Source organism: Bactrocera neohumeralis, unplaced genomic scaffold, assembly GCF_024586455.1.
Source record: "Bactrocera neohumeralis isolate Rockhampton unplaced genomic scaffold, APGP_CSIRO_Bneo_wtdbg2-racon-allhic-juicebox.fasta_v2 ctg238, whole genome shotgun sequence".
In the NCBI taxonomy this organism is placed as follows: domain Eukaryota; kingdom Metazoa; phylum Arthropoda; class Insecta; order Diptera; family Tephritidae; genus Bactrocera; species Bactrocera neohumeralis.
In genome coordinates, this window is record NW_026090118.1 from 153,190 (window position 1) to 177,773 (window position 24,584).

At 38.7% G+C, this 24,584-nt stretch overlaps 5 protein-coding genes across 5 annotated transcripts; all 5 read right to left on the reverse strand.

Moving 5' to 3' along the window:
- Positions 1–472: 472 nt before the first annotated feature.
- Positions 473–883, reverse strand: LOC126766748 (fimbria adhesin protein-like). Its single transcript, XM_050484470.1, has one exon. The coding sequence runs from the start codon at positions 881–883 to the stop codon at positions 473–475; it is 411 nt and encodes a 136-aa protein (XP_050340427.1).
- Positions 884–1,452: 569 nt separating this feature from the next.
- Positions 1,453–3,786, reverse strand: LOC126766750 (outer membrane usher protein MrkC-like). The gene has a single exon (XM_050484471.1). The coding sequence runs from the start codon at positions 3,784–3,786 to the stop codon at positions 1,453–1,455; it is 2,334 nt and encodes a 777-aa protein (XP_050340428.1).
- Positions 3,787–3,920: 134 nt separating this feature from the next.
- LOC126766751 (chaperone protein MrkB-like) lies at positions 3,921–4,622 on the reverse strand. The gene has a single exon (XM_050484472.1). It carries the CDS (start codon positions 4,620–4,622, stop codon positions 3,921–3,923), a length of 702 nt encoding a protein of 233 aa, XP_050340429.1.
- A 9,151-nt stretch (positions 4,623–13,773) lies between these two features.
- On the reverse strand, positions 13,774–15,141 carry LOC126766752 (glycerol-3-phosphate transporter-like). Its single transcript, XM_050484473.1, has one exon. The coding sequence runs from the start codon at positions 15,139–15,141 to the stop codon at positions 13,774–13,776; it is 1,368 nt and encodes a 455-aa protein (XP_050340430.1).
- Positions 15,142–15,854: 713 nt separating this feature from the next.
- On the reverse strand, positions 15,855–16,643 carry LOC126766753 (uncharacterized protein YcgL-like). The gene has a single exon (XM_050484475.1). It carries the CDS (start codon positions 16,641–16,643, stop codon positions 15,855–15,857), a length of 789 nt encoding a protein of 262 aa, XP_050340432.1.
- Between the last annotated feature and the right edge of the window lie 7,941 nt (positions 16,644–24,584).

Here is a 24,584-nt window from a genome sequence, read left to right on the forward strand (position 1 = left end):
CATTCTGTTCCCCGTTATGCGTTTTTGAGGTAATGGTAGAAACGATGTTCATTGGTATATACCGATACATCGTCCCATGGTAATCGTCTGAACTTAATACGGTCGTGCAGGATTTTACGTTTAACCCCTTCAACGATAATTTCGCTAATCAGCATTCCACGTTTAAGAACTTTACCTAAAGATATCATAACAGACTTATCGCTGTTAATTATTAAAAATTCCCGATCTCTTTCTGAATAGATCACAACTTCATGGGTTAGTGGATCTATCATACCTTTTATTTGGCAAGTGTTTGGTCTGGTTTTTCCATTGTCAAAAAGACGATAATAAACATTCTCTTTATCTATGGAATAAAAACCTCGTTTACCTTTTAATGTAGTAGACATGATAAAGCAACCTCTTGATATCGGAATCTAAAAAGAATATTTGAATATAAAAGTATGCAGCGCCAAAAGCGCTGCATACTAATTAGTTAGTCGTAATTGAGATTGAAGACCATATGACTTTCAACTTGACCAGCCGATATGCTTTTCTCATACTGATAGAACTTAGCTTGTAACGGGACTGTAATGAAACGCGTTTCATCGGATTGAACCGTCCCAACCTTATAGTTGCTATTGAACTTAATTGGCTGAGAATCTTTCATTACCTGAATTCCAACTCCTTTGGCTTTTGAATTACCGGCACTCTCATTTTCAAGAACGCCAGAGTTGTTCGATAAAGTTCCAGGAACCTTTCCAGAGAAAGACATGTTAATATTAGCATACCCTACTAATGTAGTTCCGCCATTACACTGAAGTTCAATATTAAAGTTCCTGTCTCCACCTGTACTCCCGATACCATTAAATTTGTTCTTACTAATTTCTCCCATATTTACATCCATGTTAGTCCCGGAGAGAACGTTACATGATGGAGAGATAATCGTAATAGAACTACCGGATAAATACGTAATAAGAACCGGTTTTGTTCCTCCCTCTAAGTCATAAGTAGAGTATTGACCGGCTTTTAATGTTCCAGTTCCAGTTATCTCAGCAGTCTTCACAACTTCTAAAGTAAAGGTGGAGTTTGCTAACGAGAAAGTAGTTCCGTTCCCGGCAGTGGCTTGGTATACACTAGGGTAAGTCATGCTTATCGCCCCAGTCCTAATCATCCTCAATCCAATTCCAGGTATATTTGTAGAATACACCTTGTTGCCGACATCGACACCATCGCTTACAATTTTGGCTATGAAGTTATATCTCCCTGCGGTACATTTGTAATTCGCGGGGGCATTATTAAATGACCATTCTCTACTCGCAATGACTCCCCCGACAGGTATGTCTGGGTTAACCACAACCCTGCCAAGATTCATATCTAATGTTACTGGGTTAGAAGCTAGACGATTACAACCTGCATAGGCCATACTCGTCCCTAATCCTAGCATGAAGACTGTTCCCACTATTATCGATTTGATTAATCGCATTTCACTTCACCTTCTTTATTTTTAGGCAGTGCGAATTTACAAGAACCACTCTCCCATTTAACAACGGCATTTGAAGAAGAGGCATCTTTAATAAATAACATACTGCCCTGGCTCACGGTACCGATTTCATCACCCTTTGTATTATAGATGATAGAACCGAATGGAATAGCTTTACCGTTAGCTTGTTTAGCTTTGATATAGAGATTATCATTGAGTTCCGTATTGAACGTAACTTTGACAATCCCGCCTTGATATGGGGCAACGTGTTTTACAGTTTCTGTTAACGTTACATTATCAGAAGTCCCTTTTGGATCCACCTCGATAGAGTTTACTTTATACGGACGTAATGTAGAGATAATTGCAAAACCATTAGAATCGATTCGGGTTCCTGGTGAAGAAACAACTTTACCACCTTTGGCGTTCTCTGCTTTAATCAATGCCAGAGTGTTACCACTTTCAGGTGAGAATGTCACGCCTTCACTATGAACAAGCATCGTCCCAGATCCAGAGATGGAACTTTGACGATAGTCAGAACCTTGTCCGTATGTACCATTTAAGTTGGCCCAGGTATTTTTGTATCCTGCGTTTAAGGAAATGTTTCTATTATCCCCAACCGTGGTGTTCAACCCATAATTGAAATCATTGTCCTCTCCTAAGGCTCCGTTTAATCCAACTTGCGTTGAACTATAACGTGAGTTATTCACTAAGGTATTTGAGGTTAACGTTGTTCTTCTGTTATCGCCGAAGTTCATAGGCAAACTGAAGTTCAACGAGATTCTGCTATCTGAACGATCAACGCCATTAAGCAGTGATTTAGTGCGCTCTGCACTTACAGACCAAGAAAGTCTTTTATAGACATTGTTGTATGTAACCTGATATTGTTTATCCTTTTTGCTTTGGTCCCAGTACTCCACCAAACGACCGGATGCATTCACACTACCCCAGCCATCTGGTAACTGTTGACTGACAGAAAGGTTGATATTGGATTTTTCAGTACGGTATGTCTCCCATGGGCGGTCATTAATATATAGCGCATTATTCAGGTTATAAAACCCTTTATCGGAATACTTAGTTGCTACTACTGAGAAACTAGTATTTGTTTCTGAGAAACTCCGAGAGAAAGTTGCGCGATACATCTTTCCTTTCTCAGGATTCCGTTTACCTTTAAGTTTAGAATCCGTAACATCAAAGGAGAAACCACCTAAGCTTGTATTGACACCAGTTCCAAGTAAGAAGGACTGGTAGTTATCAAAACCACTAACACCAGCATACCCGGTAATAATGTTATTAAAACCATGCTGGAATGTTCCCTGGTAGATAACCGGTTTATCTTTAAGATAAGAGTCATCTGGTTTACCCACTGTTAACTCATAGCGGTTCATTCCAGGGCGAAGTAACTTAGAGACAGAGTTATAAGGTACGATAAAACTTGTTGTCGAACCGTTAGACTCTTTTACAGTTACTTCAAGGTTATTACCGAATCCGGTAGGATATACGTCTTTAAGGACGAAGGGACCCGGGGTAACCGTAGTTTGATAAATTACCGAACCTGACTGACGGACAGTAATAAGGGCGTTGGTTTGAGCAATCCCTCTAATTTCAGGTGCGAAGTTTCTCATTCCATCCGGGAACATCTCATCGTCAGTTTTAAGATTAACACCACGGATAGATACCGAATCAAAGAACTCACCACTGCCATTAACCTGCCCGGCAGAGATGATTGACTTAATTGCAGGTAGTGGACGTGGTAAGAACGTTTGAGTACTATTCCATTCAGTACCTTTCTTGTCCTGCCAAGATAACGCTCCTCTGTGCTTCAATGACCAACCGCCATACGTCATTGCAGCATTAAGTCCCAGATACCCAGTAGTGGTATCCGTCCCACCATTTGAGTTATAGTGAGAATTCCAAATGTTTCCATTCCAGCCTATGTTCATGGCCGGGATACCTGTTTCCCAGAATTCAGGGCTTACGTAATTTCGATAAGTCTGATTTTGGTAAGCCTGTGGAACTGAAATATCCAGTCTCATCTTAGGCTTACTCAACGCATCAGTTACGTTATCCGAATCTATCCATTCAGACAACGGCCCGCAATAATTAGTTTGCTTTCTCAATTGGTCATTAAGTTTCTCTTCCGAGATGCCATATTGATTCAGCATTTCCTTATCGTAACAAGCCCCTATCTTACCATCCTTTTGTTTCTTTACCGTAATGTCATAACGACCTTTCCACTCACCATTAGTATAAACATCCAGTGAATAAACGCCTGCGGCAATACCGGTAGATGTGAATTTTGAGAGATCTGCCTTATCATGGCTTCCCATAATAAAGTTATCATTAAACTCATAAACTTGTTCATCAGCAAAAACTGAAGATGTTAATGAAGAGAGGATAAGGATGGTGACTAAGTTTAATTTCCCCGGTGCCTTTAACGTCGTATTCATGGGTATTCCTTTAATTAGTTTGTAGTAAGTGGGGTCTCCGTATCGGAGCCGTAATCGTTAATATTGCTCACAGTCAACTTCTCATTTGACCGTACTTCAGCTTTCAAAGAAACAGTTTGCGTGCTCTTAGGCGCAATCATGACAGCGGCACTATTTAAGCTTACGCCCGTACCTTTAGTAATTTTACTGACAGTAATAAAGAACGGAGTAGGGTTATCGATTCTTAAATTCTTCCCTTGTGCTTTGAGTACAAGTTTCTCAGCAGCATTATCACGATCACCTAAATTCTCAGGGCGATAGATGAACTTAAAGCGAGAACGAATTGCTAACTGTAATACACTTTCACCTTGTGCCTTTGCTGCGGTAGGTTTGGGCGGAATCTCCAGAATGTTCAACCACCAGATACTTTCCCGATCAGTAGGAATACCCGCCTTATTGATTGCACGGATACGGAGAGTTTGACCAGCGTTCCCGTCAACTCTGGTGATTGGAGGAGTGATGGAGAATGGGGTTGTAATCGTATCCGGGCTTTGTTCCGGGTTCCCGGTGTCCAACCAGGTTTGAACTAATGCCGGACGGTTAGCCGTATTGTTCAACTGAACGGTAACTTCTTTATCTCCCGCAGGATAGATAAAGCGAGTGCCATTTACTACAATGTTTTTCGCGCTAACTGTAGCACTTAAAGCCAGTAAAAGAATACCAATTGTCTTTTTCATATCAACCTCTAAACAAAAAAAATAAGAGATAATGGCATTCGCCATTATCTCTTATTATGACTAAGGATAAGTGTTAACTACTTTGTTTGCGATAGCAGCGATAATAGTCTTTTTCATGGTATTTCCTTTATGTGTTAATAAACGTAGATGTATTAAAGATAATATTACTTATCTCATTAAAGCATATAAATAATATATACCTGAATTTTTTTGTATGTTAAAAATCTCGATTGAGCAAAAAGACATACCTGTAGAGATGATTCGTTCATCTCTATTTTATTTACAAATTATACGAACCTTACTTACAAAATAAATAAAAGTTTATTGGTCCGTATTTTGATCAGTGACGTTATGGTTGGTTTCTTTATCTTTATCACCTTCTGTGCTCATGGCCTTTATAAGAACACCAAATAGTCTTACCAATTGGTTTAACTAAAATGGTTGTTATCAGGACGAATAATAGAAATGCTCCTATTAAAATACGCTGAATATTTTCAAGGACCCAAACCCTTCGATACTGGAATAAAGGCCCAACTTTTTTCAGTGAAAGTTTCCAAAGAAAATAACCGTATGTTCCAAGCACGGTCAATAACAATAACCAATAGAAAATCATAGAGGACTCCTGATCACTCTTTATTTACCAACTTTACTTCTTATAAAAATAAGAAACCCGAATACGGCAACTATAAATAAAATGAATATAAATATCTTAAACATATATCTGCCTTATAAGATAAAGTCTTTAGTTAAGGAAATTCTGCCAATAGCACATTTGGTTTATCGGAAAATGCATGGCCGTATTTCAATGCCATCACTCTTGTGGTCTGGTAGTTTTGAGTAATCACATGCAGCTCTAATTTTACTTTAGAAGTAAGATCATCAATTAGAGTGTTCAGTTGATTGTTAGGTAAACGTTCACGAGTAACTTTCAGACCTCCGTCAGGGGCACGGCGTTGTGTGACACGTTTAGACTTGGTCGGTGGCTTAGGATCAAACCACTCATCAATACTACGGTTAAACGCAGTAATGACGCGTTTATATTTCTCTGGGAATACCGTGGGCACAATAAAACTCCCTAATAGAAAAGGTTAGTATTGGCGAGTAATGTTTTTCTAGCACGTAACTTTGCAGAGGTGGTCATTAACATAATTCCCCATTTTAATCTTTCCTTTTTATAGAAAGAAAGGGGAAGTCTTTCTTTTCTTTTCTCAAGTGAAGAAATCCTACCTTTTGCCAATTCCAATACTACCTTCAAATGGATATAAGACCTGACCGTATGGTTTCCATGCCAATGAGCGATCTCTGCAACTTTATTACGTTTTGGTAATGATAAATTCATAGGGATTCTCCTAAAGAGTTAAGGGCTATTAGCCCTTAACTCTACTGTACGTTATAAGAAAGCGTCAATGAGCAATAGTAAAAGACAAGTTAAAATTGCCGCATAGATCAAAGGAAAATACTTTTCTGCAAAAGCATTCAGCCTTTTATTTTTGAAGAGGTATCCTTTCTTCTTGGTGTAATATAAACCAAGCATCCAGGAAATAATAAATGCGACTACCCAAAGGACTGCCATAATGTTTTCTTTTATACCCATTGTTTTTCCTTAAGGAATTTGAACAACATCAGGTGGATTTAAACCTAATTGAGAACAGAATCCCACGAACAGTCTGGACTCTTCTAGAGTCAAACTACTTCCGAAGTTTGAAAGTAACTCATCGAAAGTGACTTCTTTAATTGTATCCGGTACCGGATGATTTTCACGGTGTTCGCCGCTAAAGGCTAAATCCCCGACTTTAATATAATATTGACCGGAGGAGAGAAAGAACGAGATTGGAAATATTCCATCGAGTCGTTCTTTAATAACATGTCCAAACACGAGTGCGGTAAGAACACTATGTTCACCTAGGAACGTTCCGATCTCCTGCTCAGTTAAGAACAGTCCATACAGTTCTAATCTACTGATAGTGTAGCTAGAATTATAATGGCAGTAATTAACCCAGAGGTTCAGTAATTCCCTGACCATATCCTGACCATATTTGATACGATCGCCAGAAATTCCCAACTGTTTGATCTTGGCCCAGTGTTCAGGAATATTCAGTATTTCACCAACAGGAAGCATGTCTGGATTTTTGACATGCTGGTTTATGGGAAGCAGGTCTGTATAATAAGACCCTACTCCTGTATAACGTAATGCGATAGCCCAAAGACTATCGCCAGGTTTTACTTCATAGAAACGCTCAGGCAAATCAGAAGAACCGCAACGAAAACATTTAGTCATTTCTCAGACCCTCTTGTAATTGATAGAGTTTTTCTGGAGACAAAGTTGAATACTTTCTTAACCAATTAGGAAACTTATTCTGTGATAATAATTTATTAAAACCGCCGTCCCAGGTTTTTTGGTCAAAACTGAATAAGTTATTGCTTAAAATACAATAAGCTAATTCGTATAGTTCTACGGTCCCAGAATCTGATATAAATGCAGATACCTTAACATTAAGATTAATAATTGCTTCTTCTATGGTGTTTCCAAATGCAGCTGGGTACCAATCAGTTTTGAACAGTCCGTGAGTGATGTCGAAACTTTCATCGGAACCTGCGGTTAATGCTGAAGATAGCTCACTAACTGATTCATCAGTCCCAACAAAAGCAATATACTCAGTATTAAAAGGTTGTTTCAATATAACTAATACTGATTTATGCCCGTCAATAAAATCATTTAAGTTTTTCATATTCAAACCTTATTCTACTTGGGAATCACCAACAATAACAGCACACCCGCTCATGGCATATGCTTCATCATTCCTCCAGAAGAGTGCTAATTAGTTTATCCCAAAGATCTTCTACCCAACTTGGGCTAATAGCATATTCGCTACGGAAAGAATCACTACATAATTTATATGTGATTTCAATTTTCCAGACACTGAATGTACTAAGATCTTTATCTTTATCAGCAATCCCGTAATTCAACAATGTTGTTGTCATTCGGGGATGAATTTTCTTATGGTCAATATACTTAAGCTCGCTAGTATATTTATCAAAATTCTCAAAGATTTTGGTATGTCCTTTGCGCACTCCAAAATAGATATATCGAGACTGCAGCATGGTAACAGTCTTTTTATTAGGTTTTTTCTTTTCTTGCTCGGCACCGCTATGACCTGAACACGACCATACAGGGACTAAGTCAGGGTGCTCCGCTAATTTGGTAAGGGTGGGAATAATACGGGGATCGAGAACAGAAATATCTGTTTTCTCCCAACGTTCCCAGAGTTTCGCAAATTGTTCGTCAGTTACATAACTAAACATATCGATTTCCTTATGACTTTTTGAAAGAGGCAGTGTAGTCATTAATATCACTAATTAATCTGTCTATCTGGAAACGATAGAGAATCAACTGTGATTTTAATGTGGGCATCGCTTTAGTGAATAAGTTATTGGGATCATTGATTTCCTCTTCCCAATCTTTACACTGTTTAATAAGAGAATTGCAATTACTCAGTTTCTTCCACCGGGTTAAGTTATAAGCATTCCCATCTTCGTCATATGCAATGACGAAAACGACATACTGGGCTCTTTTGAATTGGAACGTAATTCTTACCTTAACCCCTTGGGTTTGGCTCTCAAAAACAACCACTACGGATTTTTTACCAATGGTAATTTGAGGAAGAATCTCATAATCTTCTCTTAGAAGATACTGATGAGTTAAAATAATATCTTCAATTTCTTGATCGTACTTTTCTTTATCGACCAAGTTCTTCGCTTCCTTACCCATCTTCAGAGGAATCTTATTTTCCGCTCTTAGGTGGTTTATTGCGAACCTTACTGCTTTCTTGAATAGTTTCTTTGTTCTTACTTTTTCATGGAAGTTTAATGCAGTAAGTGAAACTTCAAGGTAAGGAAAAGCCGGATTACGAAAGCCAATAAACTCTTCCGTAAATAAGTTTTCTCTTTTACCTATAAGAAGAATCTCAGTGTCACCACGTTTCACACTAACACCTGGATTGTTTCTCATTTTATATCACCTTATATACTTGATTTATAATGCTCGACCATTTTCATTGGATCATGAAAATTACTCACTAATCTTTTAATTCCATCATCTCCCCCGCACCAATTCCCTTTCCAAAGATTAGAGTAGTGAATGCACATACAGGCCATGGCTACGGAATAAACATCCGCGCCATCTGCTCTAACCCTGTCAGATACTTCGCTAACTAACTTATCAACTTTATCCAGAAAGTCTTGGAAATTAATATCCTTACCAACAGAATAACGACATGAGAAACGCCAAATTGTTCCAATCTGTTTATCGGACAATGTTATCTTATTAAGCATTCCTTCCACGTAACTTATCCGCCCTATTCCCCAGGCGATCAGACCTAATAACGCACCCCATAACATTAACTATTGCGTAAAGATTTACTTTCAGAATGAACTCGGCGCATTGCCCCAAAATCACCGGCTGAACAACGAGTAGCTCTTACTGATTGTGCTTCGTAATTTTGGAAAGGATCTGTTAATGTCGCCCACCCGGTGAATATGTTTTCATCCACTGGTGGTTCAACAATTGTCAGTTCAGTGTTTTCCCAATCTAAAAAATCTTGGATGTACTCTAGGCATTCATCCATAAATTTAACGTAAGCATTTCCGCTAATTAACGGTCTTACCATTTTGATTAAGTCATCTACTTCTTTGTCGCCGAAAGGAGAAGCCACTCCGATTGAACCATCAGGAAACTCGATCTTGATCATCTGATTTCTCCTTTCCATTAAAATTATAACAACCATTGGTTTTATCGGTGAGCTTATTAAGATAAGTCATCACCTTCTCAACATCGCCATAAACCAATACCTTAATTTTTACGGTAAAGGTATTGTTAAAACTATTAGGGAAGTCAATAGTGTTATCAGTGGCAGTGTAAGAAAACCCATGATTAACAATATCAGCGAAGATATCATCAATTGATGACTGTAGCTTATCCTGGACTAATGGAAACTTGACCAGGACACCGGGTTGGTTTTTAAATGTTGGAAAGATCTCAACATTTAAGTCGACAAAATCATAGTCATTGTAAAGAGATACCTGGATTGGTAATGCATATAACAAATTACGTTTAGCCATACTTACCTCACATATGCACACAAGTGCCAAGTTTAAAACCACTTACTGGGAGTTTTATACTTCCCTTAGAATTAGCAAAGACTGAAATACCATTAGGCTCAGACCTTACAAAATAGAAGTATGGATCCTGCACAACTAGTTTTTGTAACTCAACTAAAAGTGCTTTATCATCCCGTAATGAATGTAATTCTTCATTACTGATTTTGTTCCAGAATGGAACTGCCACCTTTCCACTTGGGGAAAGTGTTTGGGGAGGAGGTGGAGGTGCTTGCACGGCAACCTTAGATAAATTTTCTACTTTAATTGGTTTCTTACGGACTGGGCGAGCCATGATATCTCCTAATAAATAAAGATCATGATGTTATTACATAATGATAATATTTGTTTAAAAAATAATGAGTATTTAAATGTTTAGTTAGTTAGGGATTTCCCTAACTAACTAAACTGATGTAGCCAAAAGAGCGACGAGCACTCTCTATAAAATTGAATGATTAATTGGGATAGTTTTCATTAATGCATCTTCGGTTAACGTCTTAAGTTTGAACTCGGTTAATGGATTACCGCAAACTTCATTCACACGTTTGAAGTCATTTATCGAAACAAATGTGTGGGGTTCTGAATAACTATTTCCCATTAAACCAAGGTCGACAAATACACGCCAGCAACATAATACATCTTCCGGTTTAGTATCGGGAGAGATATCGCAAACAAAGTTATCGCCATATTCATCTTTAGCAATGATGCTGACGGCACCATAACTACCGATTGTTTTATGGGTCACTTTAATTCTGGCGTAGTCCAGATAGAATGGACCGTTACTAGGCGTTCCGCCTTTAATGAATACAGCCTGCTTTTCTATCTCCCAACGATTGCGGCGTGATTGTAACGTATACGGTCTACAAACTAATAACTCGGTACCAATACTCGGCCCTAATGTTTTCATTAACAAAGGCTCGGTTACCTCAACGCGTATCCGAGTGCCGTCAAGAAGTTTCCACCAATCAGGTCTTTCTTTGATCAGCTTATCTTCTAGGTATTGAGTAACCCACTGTATTTCGTCATCTCGATCGACCACTTCTTCTTTAAAGCGTAAAAAAGTTTTAGTTAGTCTGTCGAGCTGTTCATATAGATTTTCAATTGACATAACGAAGTATGCGGTAACATAATCGTACGTATATTCATCGATCTTGTATTCTGACTGAGCGGTCTGTAGATTAATGCGCGGGGGCAGATAAAGAAAGAAGAACGGGATAGGATCTATTACCAACCCACGATTGTCGATTGCGTTAAGATAGGTTCTGGTCAGTATGTCACTTATGACCATGAGTTGCTCTGGGGTTTCTATCTCTATTTTCAGATTCTCAGAGAGAATCTGTACCGCAGCCTTAAAAAGCTCACGGGAATAATAAATAGTTTTATCCTCAATCATCGGATTCTCAAAGCGCTGTTTTTTATTGCTCATTACAAACCTCCAGACCTAATTTCTCAAATAAAGCAGCCGGGTTACGGGCCAGGAAGATATAATCATATTCCTGACAGTCACTGTTAATGATGTGAGTATCAACATCCAGATCTTTAATCTGATCGATATGTTTCTTAGTGCTCGATAAATTAACAGTAATAACCGTCATTACCTCACGTACTTCATGAGAAAGACCGTAATCCATAATAGCAAGCTTTGCATTATTGATCTTAGGTAGATCGCTGTAATTACGGACAAAGTTCTGTGCAAAAACAATTTCGGTATCTGTGTGAACAACTGCATAAGTTTTGTTAGCCATCATCTTTTCCTTTTTTAATTAGTTTTTAATGTACACGGACCAGTGATCATGGATTCCTGGTAATCTATCATCCTTGTTGCGTGGAGGTTATTTCCAGAACGCGTAGTCCACTCCAAATTAGCGGTAAAATTATTATTCCTTATTCTATCTTTATGGTTGACTTCCAATTGTTCAAATGAAATACCTTGCAGAAAGCTAGGACGCGGGATAAATGTGGATGCAACTGCTCTATGCACCACCATTGAAATAGTTTTTAATGGATCTTGAATACTAACGTAATAGCTAGAGGGTCTTTCTTGACTCTTAATAATAAATAACCCTTTATTGTTAAGAGTTATCACATTACCCTCAGTAGAAATAATACGATTACTACTTTTAAAATATCCTGTTTCATGATGGTATTCCAGGTAGTCCCAAAAAACCACCTCAGGATTCTCTATAATGAATTTATTTCTTAATCGTACCCTTTCATCATAATCAGTAATTAAATCCAACCTAAGTACTTTGGTGAGCGTAGGAATGGAATTAAATACCATAGTTAAAGTTTCTTTGCTAAGGGAAGATAAATATCGTTCCCTACAAATCTTACTAAGGTTAATTAATAAATTTATCATATAAGTAGTCCATTTTCTCACCTTAAAAAAGAAATATAACATATGACTTAGGAGTCTCATATGAGACTCCTAACTAAAATATTTTTAACTAACAATTCCTTCAAAGAACAAAACTTGATCAGAACCATCCTGCACACTTTTCCCTTGGACAATCGCTAATGTCCCAGTAGGTGTAATAAATTCCTGATACAAACCATAAGTAGGAATATCAATACCCTGCTCCAATTTTTCTTTGATAACTTCATAGTTACTTAAATGATAACCGGGAAGGTAGGTTTTGTAATTGCTAAGATTTATAGTATCATCTTCAGCCTGGCAAAGCTCATCATATCTCATGTGATAATTTGATTTCTTAGGGACAATATCAAAATCAAATTCATCGTTTCCAATGACAAAGACTACTACCGGATCTCCTATTACTGTATTGTTTACGATATCTTTAATAGGAGAAGAAAGCTGTCGAATCAATCGAGTTTTTGGTTTCTTCAAAGTACTAGAGGTTAAAGTAATCTCCAATACCTGATAATGTTTAAGTACTAAAATCGTGACATTGTTATCTTGATTGTTAAAACAATCTAACAAAATCCCCCCGATTAAAATAGATTTCATGGAAATAATATCGGCAGTTTTAATTTTAATGGTATACATAATTTTACCCTACTAGAATTATAATTAAAGATAAATACCTAAAGGTGTTTTCTTAAGAACCCTTAGGTAGAATGATAAATCGTAAACATGATTTTGATACAATTCACATTCTTTACGTTTCTTTGTTACGGCTTTGGTTCTTGCGATCCCGATAGAATCACGATGGGGATGATCGATAATATTTTTACCCATCACTTCAACAAAGTTTTTAACGATGTTTTTATCGGGACCTAAGTTGCCGATAATGACCGTGTCCTTAACCAATGAAGTTGTTCTGAAACCAAACAGGGGATTAACATGAAGTTTACCCCCAGCAAGAACAACTTGGACTGGGGACAGATTTACTGGATCGATAATCCGAAGTTTCTCCAGAATACCTGGCGTGATACAAACCTTCAGCGCATCACCAAAAATAATCCCTGAACATGGATTTACGATTGAGCTATTTTTAGCATCAATAAAGCTTGCATATCCAACCGGCAACAATGGAAGATAATTATCACCATCAGCTTGATCGAGATATGCGGTTTTGTAGCTGTTGAAATCAATACCACTAATTAATTTGATTACATTCATGCAGCAGGCTCACCTATTTCAATGTTCATCACTTCGTCGTACAATTTACCGAGTGAACTACGAATCGCAGTTTGGTTCAGGAAACGTTCCTTAACATACTTAAGATTCCAGCAGGAGATATCTTCGCTCTCCCAGATATTATCCCCATCCGACATTCCCAGGAAACCAACATACTTACTAGGATGTTCTTTTATATCAATAATTGTCATTTCACGAACAACAATCTTGACATCTTCAGGGTTTACTTTACTACAAATCAGTAGATCAAGAATTGTTTCAAATGAAACCCACTTCCCTTCACCTAAATGGAAGCTCAGAACTTTAACAACATTGTCTTTATTTTTCATTGTATTTCTCCTTTTGACATAAGTTAGACTTCTCTACCTGGGAACTTCCCAGGTAGAGAATTATAGATTACTTGAATTCCAGTGATTTATCACGGGCCAGTAAGCTAAAGATAATACCGCCGATAGCAGCACCTACCAGTACAACGAAGGTGACACCCCAGCCGTAGTTATCTACGATGATACCCATACCCAGAGTTGCAACGATTGAACCGAAGATATAGGAGAACGTTCCAGAGATACCAGAAGCAGCGCCTGCTACGTTCTTAGGAACCAGTTCCATAGAGTAAAGACCGCAGAACATTACCGGGCCATAGATCGCCAAACCGAGTGCAACCAGAATGATGTAGTTATACATCTGGTATTCTTCTCCCGGCGGGATGATCCAGTAAACACCCAGCAGCGCGATTGTTACCAGCAGGAACATCACGTTGGTCAGTGGTTTAGAGTTCTTAAAGAATTTGATCGATACGTAACCGGCCAGAAGCATGCCGAAGATACCACCGATTTCAAATACAGAGAAACCGCCCATAGAGGCCAATTTACCCAGACCTTTACCACCAACTTCTGCACTGGAACTCAGGAACTTAGGCGCCCAGCTAACAATACCGTAGCGCAGGATATAAACGAACGCACTGTAGATGGAGTAGTTGATCAGTTTAGTGTTAGAGAAGATATACTTCTTGGAAATTTCCATGATGGAAAGATCACTTGCTTCTGCAACACCTTTTGATTTGATCACTTCATCCGGTTTATATTCTTCAATGGTCGGAAGACCAATTGCCTGTGGATTATCCACCTGCATGAAGAACACCAGTACAGCCATGCCCATACAAACCAGACCAGGGACAACAAAGCCAGCTTGTACTTGACTCACTGCAGTATCACCAGCGAATGCAAAGGAAAGACCAATCAAGATCGGCGCAATAGCACCACCGAAGTTGTGGCTCAAGTTCCAAAGTGTCGCCCAGGTAATACGCTCTTTATCACTGTACCAGTACATCAAGGTACGTGCACCAGGCGGATAACCCATCCCTTGAATCCAGCCATTCAGCAGGTACATGATCGTAAAGAGCAGAACCGAGGTAACAATACCTGGAACCACACCAATGATCAGGTTAACCAACCCGCTTAAGAAAAGACCCAATGCCAAAAACACCTTCGAGTTACTTCTGTCAGAAATAAGCCCGGAGATGAACTTAGAAAGACCGTACGACAAGAACCCAGCACAGGTAATGATACCGATCTCTGTTGCCGACATTTCCAGTACACCTGAGAGCACACTGGTTGAGTTACGAACAAAGTAATAACCCATGTAACCAATGAAGATACTCAGGAACACCCGATAACGGTTAAAGTTATAAACACTTTTAACCTTGTTAGCAGGCAGACGTGGGGCCGGTTCGGGTACTTTCAGCCATTCAGTTAATTTACTCATGTTATACCTCGTAGTTATTAATACTACTCTTATTAAGCGATCATGCTCACTGATCACAGTATTACAGTCTGATTATTAATTACTTAAACAACATCTTCCTGGTCTTTTACCTCCATTCCGATCATTTTCTTAATACCTTTAACAAAATCTTCGCATTCACTCTCTCCTACTCCAATATAAGTCGGAATATAGAAATGATAATACGCAGATCCCCTACCACAATCCTTTAATGCCCGTATTGCAATATACGGCTTATCATCAGTACGATTACTGTTAAATGTTTTAAAATAAACATCCTGAATCGCACTGATCTTAATCTCAGGTGTATAAGGCTTATCTTTACTGACAAAACTACAACAGCATAAGACATCCCCTACCCTACGAATATCTATACCACAAAAACTTATTATACCATTCATCACAAATTCCTTGTAATCTTATTTCTCTCTAATAAACAGCATAAACCCTTTAAGCGTAGATATGCTGTCTTAGAGCATATCTACTTAAAAGGAATACTACGATCGTACTACTACTCTTCACACTAACCGTACTCTTAACAGAGTACTCTAGTGCTGAGTAGTACTCTCTCCGTATATAATAAGTCAACCTCCTCTCAACCAGGGTTTCACCGCCAAGCTTTCCATCCTCCCCCTCTCCGTTAGGAGAGAAGTATTCTTGCGAACATAATATACAATTACTTCATAATAAAATAATTATACACCACAACGACGGATAACAAGATCACGATGAAACTTAAAGATCTCAGAAGGATCAACAAATTCACTAGCCTGAATGTTTCGTTCATCTATACCTGTATTGAACATCATTAATGACCCTAACATCACATTGACATCTTCGATACTACCCGTACCGTTATAGGTATCAATGAAATCCATATAACCACAGATTAACCCTTTAAGGCTTACTGGTACTTTGGCATCATGGACTAATGCCGAAAAGTTAAGTGGTATGGATGAGAAGCTATTGCAGAGAGTTTTAGATAAAGTACAACGCACATACAACGTGATCAACTTTATCATTTCCGGTGTTAGTGAATCTTCACCGTACTTAGCACGTTCGCCCTGAAGTTCACGAATCGTTGTTTTGCCAACTTTATCGTAATAGTGATAAACACGCAGGGGGTTATAGAACTTCTTACAGAAGTGCTCGATACCCGCCATTGGAGTAATACTTCTTTCAATCACAAGAGGGCTTTTTACCCACTCATGGAAAGCGGCATTACTGTCGATGATGGACTTGATGGATTTATGCATATTGAACCCAACAATATCCAAATCACCATCACGCTCTTCAAAACAGTCATTATCCTTATTCAGTTTGAAATACCAATCAGGATGATCGACATAGATCAGACGAAGATCGATATCGCTGTTTTCATTATGAAGATTGAATGAACGACTTCCGGAGACACAAGAGTTAATAACCCGAATGTTCTTTTTCCTTTCAATCTCTACAATCTTACTTCTGATACGCTCTACCATCTCTCCCGTGAGATTCCCGGTATTATTCAAACGACGAAAAGATGAAGATGTCATACATCCCCCTTAATGATAGCCCTGATGGCATTAGCGATAAAGGCTGGAGCTGCGCCAATAGGAAGATGGAATATCTTAGCATTCTCTTCTTCTCCCACATAGACTTCCAGCACACACGCAGTATGGCCCCATTTATAGATACGAATCTTTTCATCCGTACCAACCGCCTCGATAAAGATAGAACCTAACGTATGGCTCGCTTTAAATTGCGTAATTACGCCTGCAGGGGAATAGTCCACATCTGTTAAGTGAACTGTTCCATAAGTATCAGGTTTATTCCAAGTAGACGGTTCGCAGACTATCAGAGTTAAATAATTTAAAAATGACATGCTTTTCATTGTTGTTTACCTTTTAAAGCTTTCTCTAATATAGAAAGCTCCTCTGGAGATGGATCAGCTGTTGGGATTATCTTTAATGGTTTACACCCAAAATACTCACCAACCTCAGTTCGAATGAACTGATGATATATAACTTCCTCTTCCAGAGGAGAACGGCTGATAAAACCACTCTCCCGACATTCATGAACGATCAAATTGTCATGAATCGTCATCCCTAAATGTTGATCTACACGATCGATCCATGCAACCAACCCTTTACCGGTATGATTTCGTTTATGAATATCCTGCATGACAAAAGAATTGCCAGTGAAATCGACGCAGTGATATTCAATGCAATCTTTCATAGTGCGCTCAAAGATAACACGAATGATATTGAAACGTTTACTGCGAATCGATTTCATGAAACTACTGTTTGATCCCTTGGCAGAATGGAACGTAGCCTGAGAAGTGATACAACGAACAGATTCAGTTTCTACTCCGTTCATTTTAATGTGCATGGTAGCGAACATAATAGACCCCTGTTAACCAGTGAAACAAAGATAGGCGGCACTGCCCATAAGAACGATTAGAATGCTTGTGTAAATAACAACTGTCTTCATTTCAACATTCCTTTCTTTTTAAGAAGTTTACTATAAGTGAACATAACGTAGAAATTACCGAGACGAAGAATCTCCGCCTTCTCCGTTAATATCAATTCAACTGAAAACGGCATGCATTCCTTTAGGTCACGATAAGAAATTACACGGTTTAGATACATTTTGGAAAATTCACATAACTCATTCCAAAACTTGTTTGAAACTGTAACCGGAGATAGTGGATATCTATCATCGTACCAAGTGATACCTTCACGCAAAAGTTTATTTGCGATGAGAATATCGTCGGAATAAACCACACGGCCCTGAGCATGGCACTCGATAGCCATAATGCTTAGTCGATCAAACCACTCTTTAAGTCCAACCAGCATACGAGCTTCCAGGTCGGTTTTGCCATTCCAACGATAACGGACATAAGTACTTGACTTACCCAGGTATTTTCCCCACGATAAAATACTCCCCACTTCCTGATACTTATCTTTATTGAAATGAGAAGACAAATGGTATTGGATAGTTGGATCTTCGACCTTTTTTAGATTATCATCGATCCAATCTTTTTCTTTCTCACCACTACGCCAGACACTAACGTCATCGCTATAGTGATAATAGAAATCGAAATGACGGATTGCATGAACCAATTTGGCAATCAGCTCATCTTGGTTAGTTGGCCCGTCATTATTACGACTGAGGAACGTCTTTAGTTCCACCATTTCAAGTTCTTCTTCGGTCGGGGTATATTCGATAAACATAGTAGACTCCTTTTAACAAAGTTATTAATTCACTTATTCATGTTAATAATATCTAATTAAAAACAAATGGATGTTAAAATAAATTTTAGTTAGTAAGGGCAGATGCCCTTACTAACTAAATAGTTATAAATTAGGTTTAGCTTTGTCTACCAGAGCTTTGATGACTTTTCCAATATCTTCGATCTGGAAATCATCAGGAAGTATGGCAAATTTTACTTTCACAGACCCTCCCCAGATCTTATCATTGATAACCATGATCTCACGAATTCCTTTGTGAGAGCCATTGGACATGACAGTTGTGTACGGATCGAAAATACGGAACTTACCGTGTTCTAAAAGTTCTACCTTTCCATTACACCGATGGAAAGAGCGGAATAAAAATACTCGAGCAGACGGGTCATATTCAATACGTGTTCCACCGTATTCTAAAACGTTATCTTTAAACATTATAAACTCCTAAAAGAAAAAGAAAAGATGTAAAGAGAGGATCCCAATATGGGATCCTCTTTGTTAAATAATTATATTAACGATATTGATACGTCTCGTTAACATAATTGTCAGAAATGTCATCAACGGCGATGGTCGCCAGTGTTTTGTGAGTTTTGAGATTAGTAACCACGAGGTCGGCACCACTGAATTTCCCGAGGGCTACGGAATATTCGATATTCCCATTAACGAACTCAAAGCCCCCGGCCATCCCACCATAAAAAGTAACTTTATCTGCAGGCTGTACAACGCTCAGTTCTGGCTTGCCCACCGGGCCGAAGGTATAACGAAAGCCATTACTGACTTTGCAAAGTTCTACTGCTTTGGTGCCTTTAACAGTAGGGGCCGCAAAAATGGTGTCTTTATCAGGGCAGCCGTGAAAGCTAGCAGCACTGGCAGCGCCGACAAGACCCAGGGAACAGATAATTGCTACAGTTAATTTTTTCATGGTTTTCTCTTTAGTGAGTTTATTAAAGATCGTCAGTTTCCGGAATGTCAGTATTCCGGAGACCGATAGTGTTGCCTATGTAACCGCTTGGCGATATCGGAATTAAAGATACACGTTTGTAATCTTTATATACTTCAATGCCTGCGAATGAGTCACCTTCATGGTCATACCCGTATTTTATCACATAGCTAAGATCGCCATTGATAAGTGTTACTTCTGAAAGAATGGCATCACCATCTTTCTTATCTCCCCAACTGGCAGTGCTAGGGTCGGCACTAAAAGAAACTTCAGGGTCCCCCGACCGAACTTTTCCAAAAAAGTATTGAAGCTCGCTTGGACTAACCAAGCAAACAAATACCTCTTTTTTATGATCAGTAGTTTCACCATAGAAGATAATTTTCGGGCAATCATTGGCCAGTGCAGTAGAGACATTAAAAATAGACCCTAATACAAGCACAATGCTGCAAATTAATTTTATCATAATCCCACCTCAGCAGTTATTACAAATTATTTATTTCGGGAATACTGGTATCGCGAAGTACATTGATGTTGTTATAAACACTAGTAGTGTCTAAAGAAATCTTAGCGATCCGTGAAAAATCTTCATAGACTACGATGGAGCTAAACGCTTTACCGTCTTCATTTATTCCAGAATAAATGCTATATGAGATTTCCCCATCTGCGACATTAACTACGGCTATACTAGAATCAGGCAGACCATAACCTCTTTCTTATGATTAATTGTTTTACCGTAGAAAACAATTTCATTGCAACCTTTAGCAAATGCCCCTGCGGTGCCAAAGATGAAACCAAATACCAGGATAAAACCACAGATTAATTTTTTCATATCTTCTCCTTAGCGCAGCAGGTCGTCTTCAGGAATGTTGGTCTCACTCAGACTATAAATATCGCTGTAATAGTCATTTGGATCCAGTTTGATCGAAGCGATGTGAACATCACTTTTATACACTTCGATTGAAGCCTGCTGAACTCCTTCATCATTATTTCCGGTAGATATCGAATAGACATAAGGGCCATTGAAAATATTGATGTTATACAGACTTGCGACACTGCTATAATTTCTTGCCCAAGAAGAAGTTTTTGGTGTTGCCCAGACTGAGAGTTCCGGTTTGGGAACTCCTACTTTACCAAAAGAATAATAAAGTTTGCTTGGGTTCACCAAGCAAACAAATACTTCTTTTTTATGGTTGAGCGTTTTTCCGTAGAAAACCACATTCGGACATTCCCCAGCGATCGCGGAAGATGTGCCGAAGATAAAACCTAAGACAAGAGCAAACAAGCAAATCAGTTTTTTCATTTTAGTCACCTTTTTGGACAAATCCAACTTTATAAGAATTAGAACCTTTCTTTTCGCGATAAACTTTATATAACGTATCGAAAGTATTTCCTTCGTCACCCGCAACAATGGTTATTGTTGCTTTACAGTAATTGGCATTCTCATCATAGCTGATGAATTGAAAGTTAGTAACGTCTGGTTTAGGGCCATGGAACCCAATACTAAGAACATCGCTCAAGACAACATTTGTGAATGTTGATGTGATCTTAGCATCAGTACAGGACGGAAGTCCGTTATCTGATTTATTCTGACCATAAATATACGCCGTGGCCAAAACACAAATAAAGATAAGGAAACCCCAAACGTTATCCCGTAAAAAACTTTTAATATATTCCATGACCACTCCTTTATTTTAACGTCACGCGATAGTCTTTATCGCTGTTTTTACTGATGGTGTAGTAGCGAACTATTTCTATTTGAGTTCCATCTACATCCACCATCTTTACCGGCGCCTTACATTCCCTGAAATTCTTCCCTTTGGAGATTTCAGTACCGCTGGAGAATTTAGCAGCCATCCCACTAAACTCTGAGTTACGGATAGCTTTATTGATAATATCATCAAGCTTAGCTATCGTCTCCTTACCGTCGCATTTAGGAGTCGGGTCGTTGAATAACCAGAATGCGCCCCGTGCCAGTAAAATGAAAGCAAAGAAAATAACAATGTAATTTGTTTTCTTCTTTTTGGCTTCCTTAGTTTTTTCCAGGTAATCATACATTATCTTTTCTCCCTACTAAAGTAATAACTTCCAAGCTTCAGCCGGGATCTTGTCGAACAATTTCCCAGAGATAATCTCTACCCGACGATGATCTGCGGCGGCATAGAACATGCACAACTGGTCTTCATCAAGAACCAGTTCTTTATGAGAAATAATTTTCTCAAGCGTTTCGATTTTCGTAAATTTACGAAGAAGATAGAGGTAGTCCATCTTAGTCATATTTTTCTGTTCCATTGGTTTAGATCCAACGTAAGTTGTTTTAGACTTTTTGTCAACAGGACCCTTTGACATTTTGTATTCCCCTATAATAAAAGTTACATTGATTTAAAACAGCAAGTACACTTCCGGGAGTCCCGGAAGTGTACTTGATTTACTTTTCTATACCGACCAGGTTTCCGAGATTGTTAATTTCAGTATCCTGGTTTAAAACAATAACGGCCGAGAGTTCATTACCGTCGACAATTTGGATTTTAGAATCCGTACTGTACATAAGACCGTAGAGTTTACCGCTCTCTTTGTTCTCCAGATATACCTCGTACATTGCCGTATCGAAGGCGTTGACGTAATAGTTTTTAACTACTACATCTTTTAAATTAAAACGCTCTATTTCAAATACTTCCCCATCGGTCTTACCGTATTGGTAAATGAGTTCATGGCTTGTGATACAAACAAGGACTTCATGATCCCCATCCATTGTTTCGGCAAAATAGATAGGTTGGCAATTATCAGACGGTGGGTTTATAGCTGCCCCAACTTTAGGAAGCAATCCCACTAAAGTCAAAGAAGCCACTACCGCCAATAGTGCTTTAATAATAAAACTCATTCATCGACTCCATAAGCCTTGAAAAAAGTTTCCCAGTAAAGCTTGTCATCGTAACAAGCGCCAGCAGTGCCGACTAAATTTAGCCCACTGAGTGACGGAGGCGAGCAAAAGATTTCCATTGACTTAGGTCCGGAGATCATAATACTTTTATTACTCGCACGCACCACAGCATGGATAAAGTTATTTCCACCCTGGCTGAATAAGAAATTGAAAACGTATTTCTTATAGACGATAAACCCTGCTCGTTCAGTTGTGCTGCAGCGGACCAGCCCAGATGGAGCATACTTGTTGATGTCAGTCCAAATACCTTCATCCCCACGCGAATTCATATCTTGAAAATTACGCTGAAGATCTTTAAACAATTCCATTAACTTAGCCATTTTATATTCCTTATTTGGCGAGATAGACGTTGTGGTACACGTTCCTGATCATGTGATCGATCAAAGGGAGCGTGGACGGCCGTGTGATGTTAATCAGCTGAGCCATGGCTTTGATCGTGTCCGGCCGATGTGTCACGATGTTATAAATATACGTGCCAGACTCGATACAGATGGTAAGCGTCCCATCTTCATTCGCTACAGCCAAAGGAGGATCCAGGGTAATGTCTTCATTATCCTTCATCCATTTTTCCATAGCTTTGGTATGCTGAGGGTAGGTGTTATCGAAGTCAACTTCGGCAAGTCCAAAGATACCGTACGCTTCCATAATGTCAATGCGACCGAAATGTCTTAGTGCCATTGCTTTGCTCCTTTAACAGTAGTTTTAGGTTCTTTATGTATCAATGATGCAGCAAAGACATTTGTGGCATAAAGCCCCCGGCCGATTGGTTCCAGCTCGCAGCGATAGGTTTTAACCCCGGATACGCTTTTAACGGAAAGATCGTAGTCGACTTCCATATGGTCAGCAACATGCAACAGCAAAGGGAGAGAACAACGTTCCCCGCCATGGTTTTTAATGTTGTACACCGTACTCGTTGATGTCTTCAGGCATTTAGCCATATCTTTAGCAGACATCCAACGTAAAGTATTTTCGATAATGGTACTGAGGCGAAGCCCTAAACCAGTGCGAATTGATTTCAAACCTTCATGTGTATATTTCATCGTACATATCCTTTTCAATTAAGGTTAACGTTTAACCATATTAATAATATATACGTATTAAATTATGCATGTAAACGCTAGAGTGAGCGGGAATCCCGCTCACTCTAGTTATTATTTTTCTTGTAATGCTTTACGCAAAGCTTTAATGAAGTCACGTTTTACTGTATCTTCTTTACCTTTTACAGTGAAAAAGAAAGTTTTCATTAATGCAGTATTAGGGTAAAAGTTTCCGTGTACGGAAATATCATATTTACCAAAAAGACTGCGTTTGACACTTACCTGTGCGTCAATACCTTGCTTAGAACAGAAATCTTCCCAGAAGTCAGAAATGGTCTGAACAGACTGGCGTCTGAATAAAAGCGCAAGGATATTTTCTTTAAGGTAGTTCTTAATGAAGTCAAAGATCAGAGTAAGTCTTTCTTCAAGGAGATTCCCTAAATACTGCTCCACATCCTTCATGGTTACAGTACTAATGACCTTGAATAACTTAGCCCTTAGTTCGTTGATAACGCGACGATTAAACGGATTCTGTTCAGAACCTAGTTTAATCCTGAATGGTAAAAGCTCACGGTACTGTTTTTCAGATACCAGATACATAGTACCATTTTCGCGTAAAATGTATATCTCCAAATCTTCATTACTGAAAACAGGGAGACGATCATTTTCGAATGTCCCCGGAAGAGTATTTACCGAACCCAATTTGTCTATAACTTCATATAAATGAACGAGTGCCTGAATCGCCGGTTCCGATTGACGGTATTGCGACATTATTCTATACTCCCAGTTTATCTAAAACAGCACTAACAATCTGATTGATCTCCGACTGTTGTGGTGCGCGACTTAAATCTTTCGTAGCTCTAGCCTCTGCTAAGACTTTAAGATACGTTTGATAGATCCGATCGAGATCTATCTCAAGAACCTCCTCATATTTTAGTGTCTCGTGGTATGCACGCGTATACTCAACGTGTATTGTTCTGCAACTCCGGTTAGTTTTGTTTGACATGAATGTTCCTAACGACTTTTACGCTACTATACGTACCTTTAAGCAAAATATTTATTTTTATACAAATATTATTTATATTATGTTAAGACGTATCAATATCACCACAAGTGTTTTACGTTAAATTTTTAACGTGAAGGGGAACTGTCACTTCCCCTTTATTTTTTTTGTTTTTAGAATAAAAAGTATTTCTCTACGTGAGAAGTGTATTATATTGTAAGAACAAAAACATTCAGGCCCTTTAGCTCAGTTGGTTAGAGTGTAGGGGAAAATATCT

Coding starts and splice junctions, on each gene's coding strand:
- LOC126766748 (XM_050484470.1), bottom strand. CDS start 883: ATGGATGTAAATATGGGAGAAATTAGTAAGAACAAATTTAATGGTATC.
- LOC126766752 (XM_050484473.1), bottom strand. CDS start 15,141: ATGAGTAAATTAACTGAATGGCTGAAAGTACCCGAACCGGCCCCACGT.
- LOC126766751 (XM_050484472.1), bottom strand. CDS start 4,622: ATGAAAAAGACAATTGGTATTCTTTTACTGGCTTTAAGTGCTACAGTT.
- LOC126766750 (XM_050484471.1), bottom strand. CDS start 3,786: ATGGGAAGCCATGATAAGGCAGATCTCTCAAAATTCACATCTACCGGT.
- LOC126766753 (XM_050484475.1), bottom strand. CDS start 16,643: ATGGTAGAGCGTATCAGAAGTAAGATTGTAGAGATTGAAAGGAAAAAG.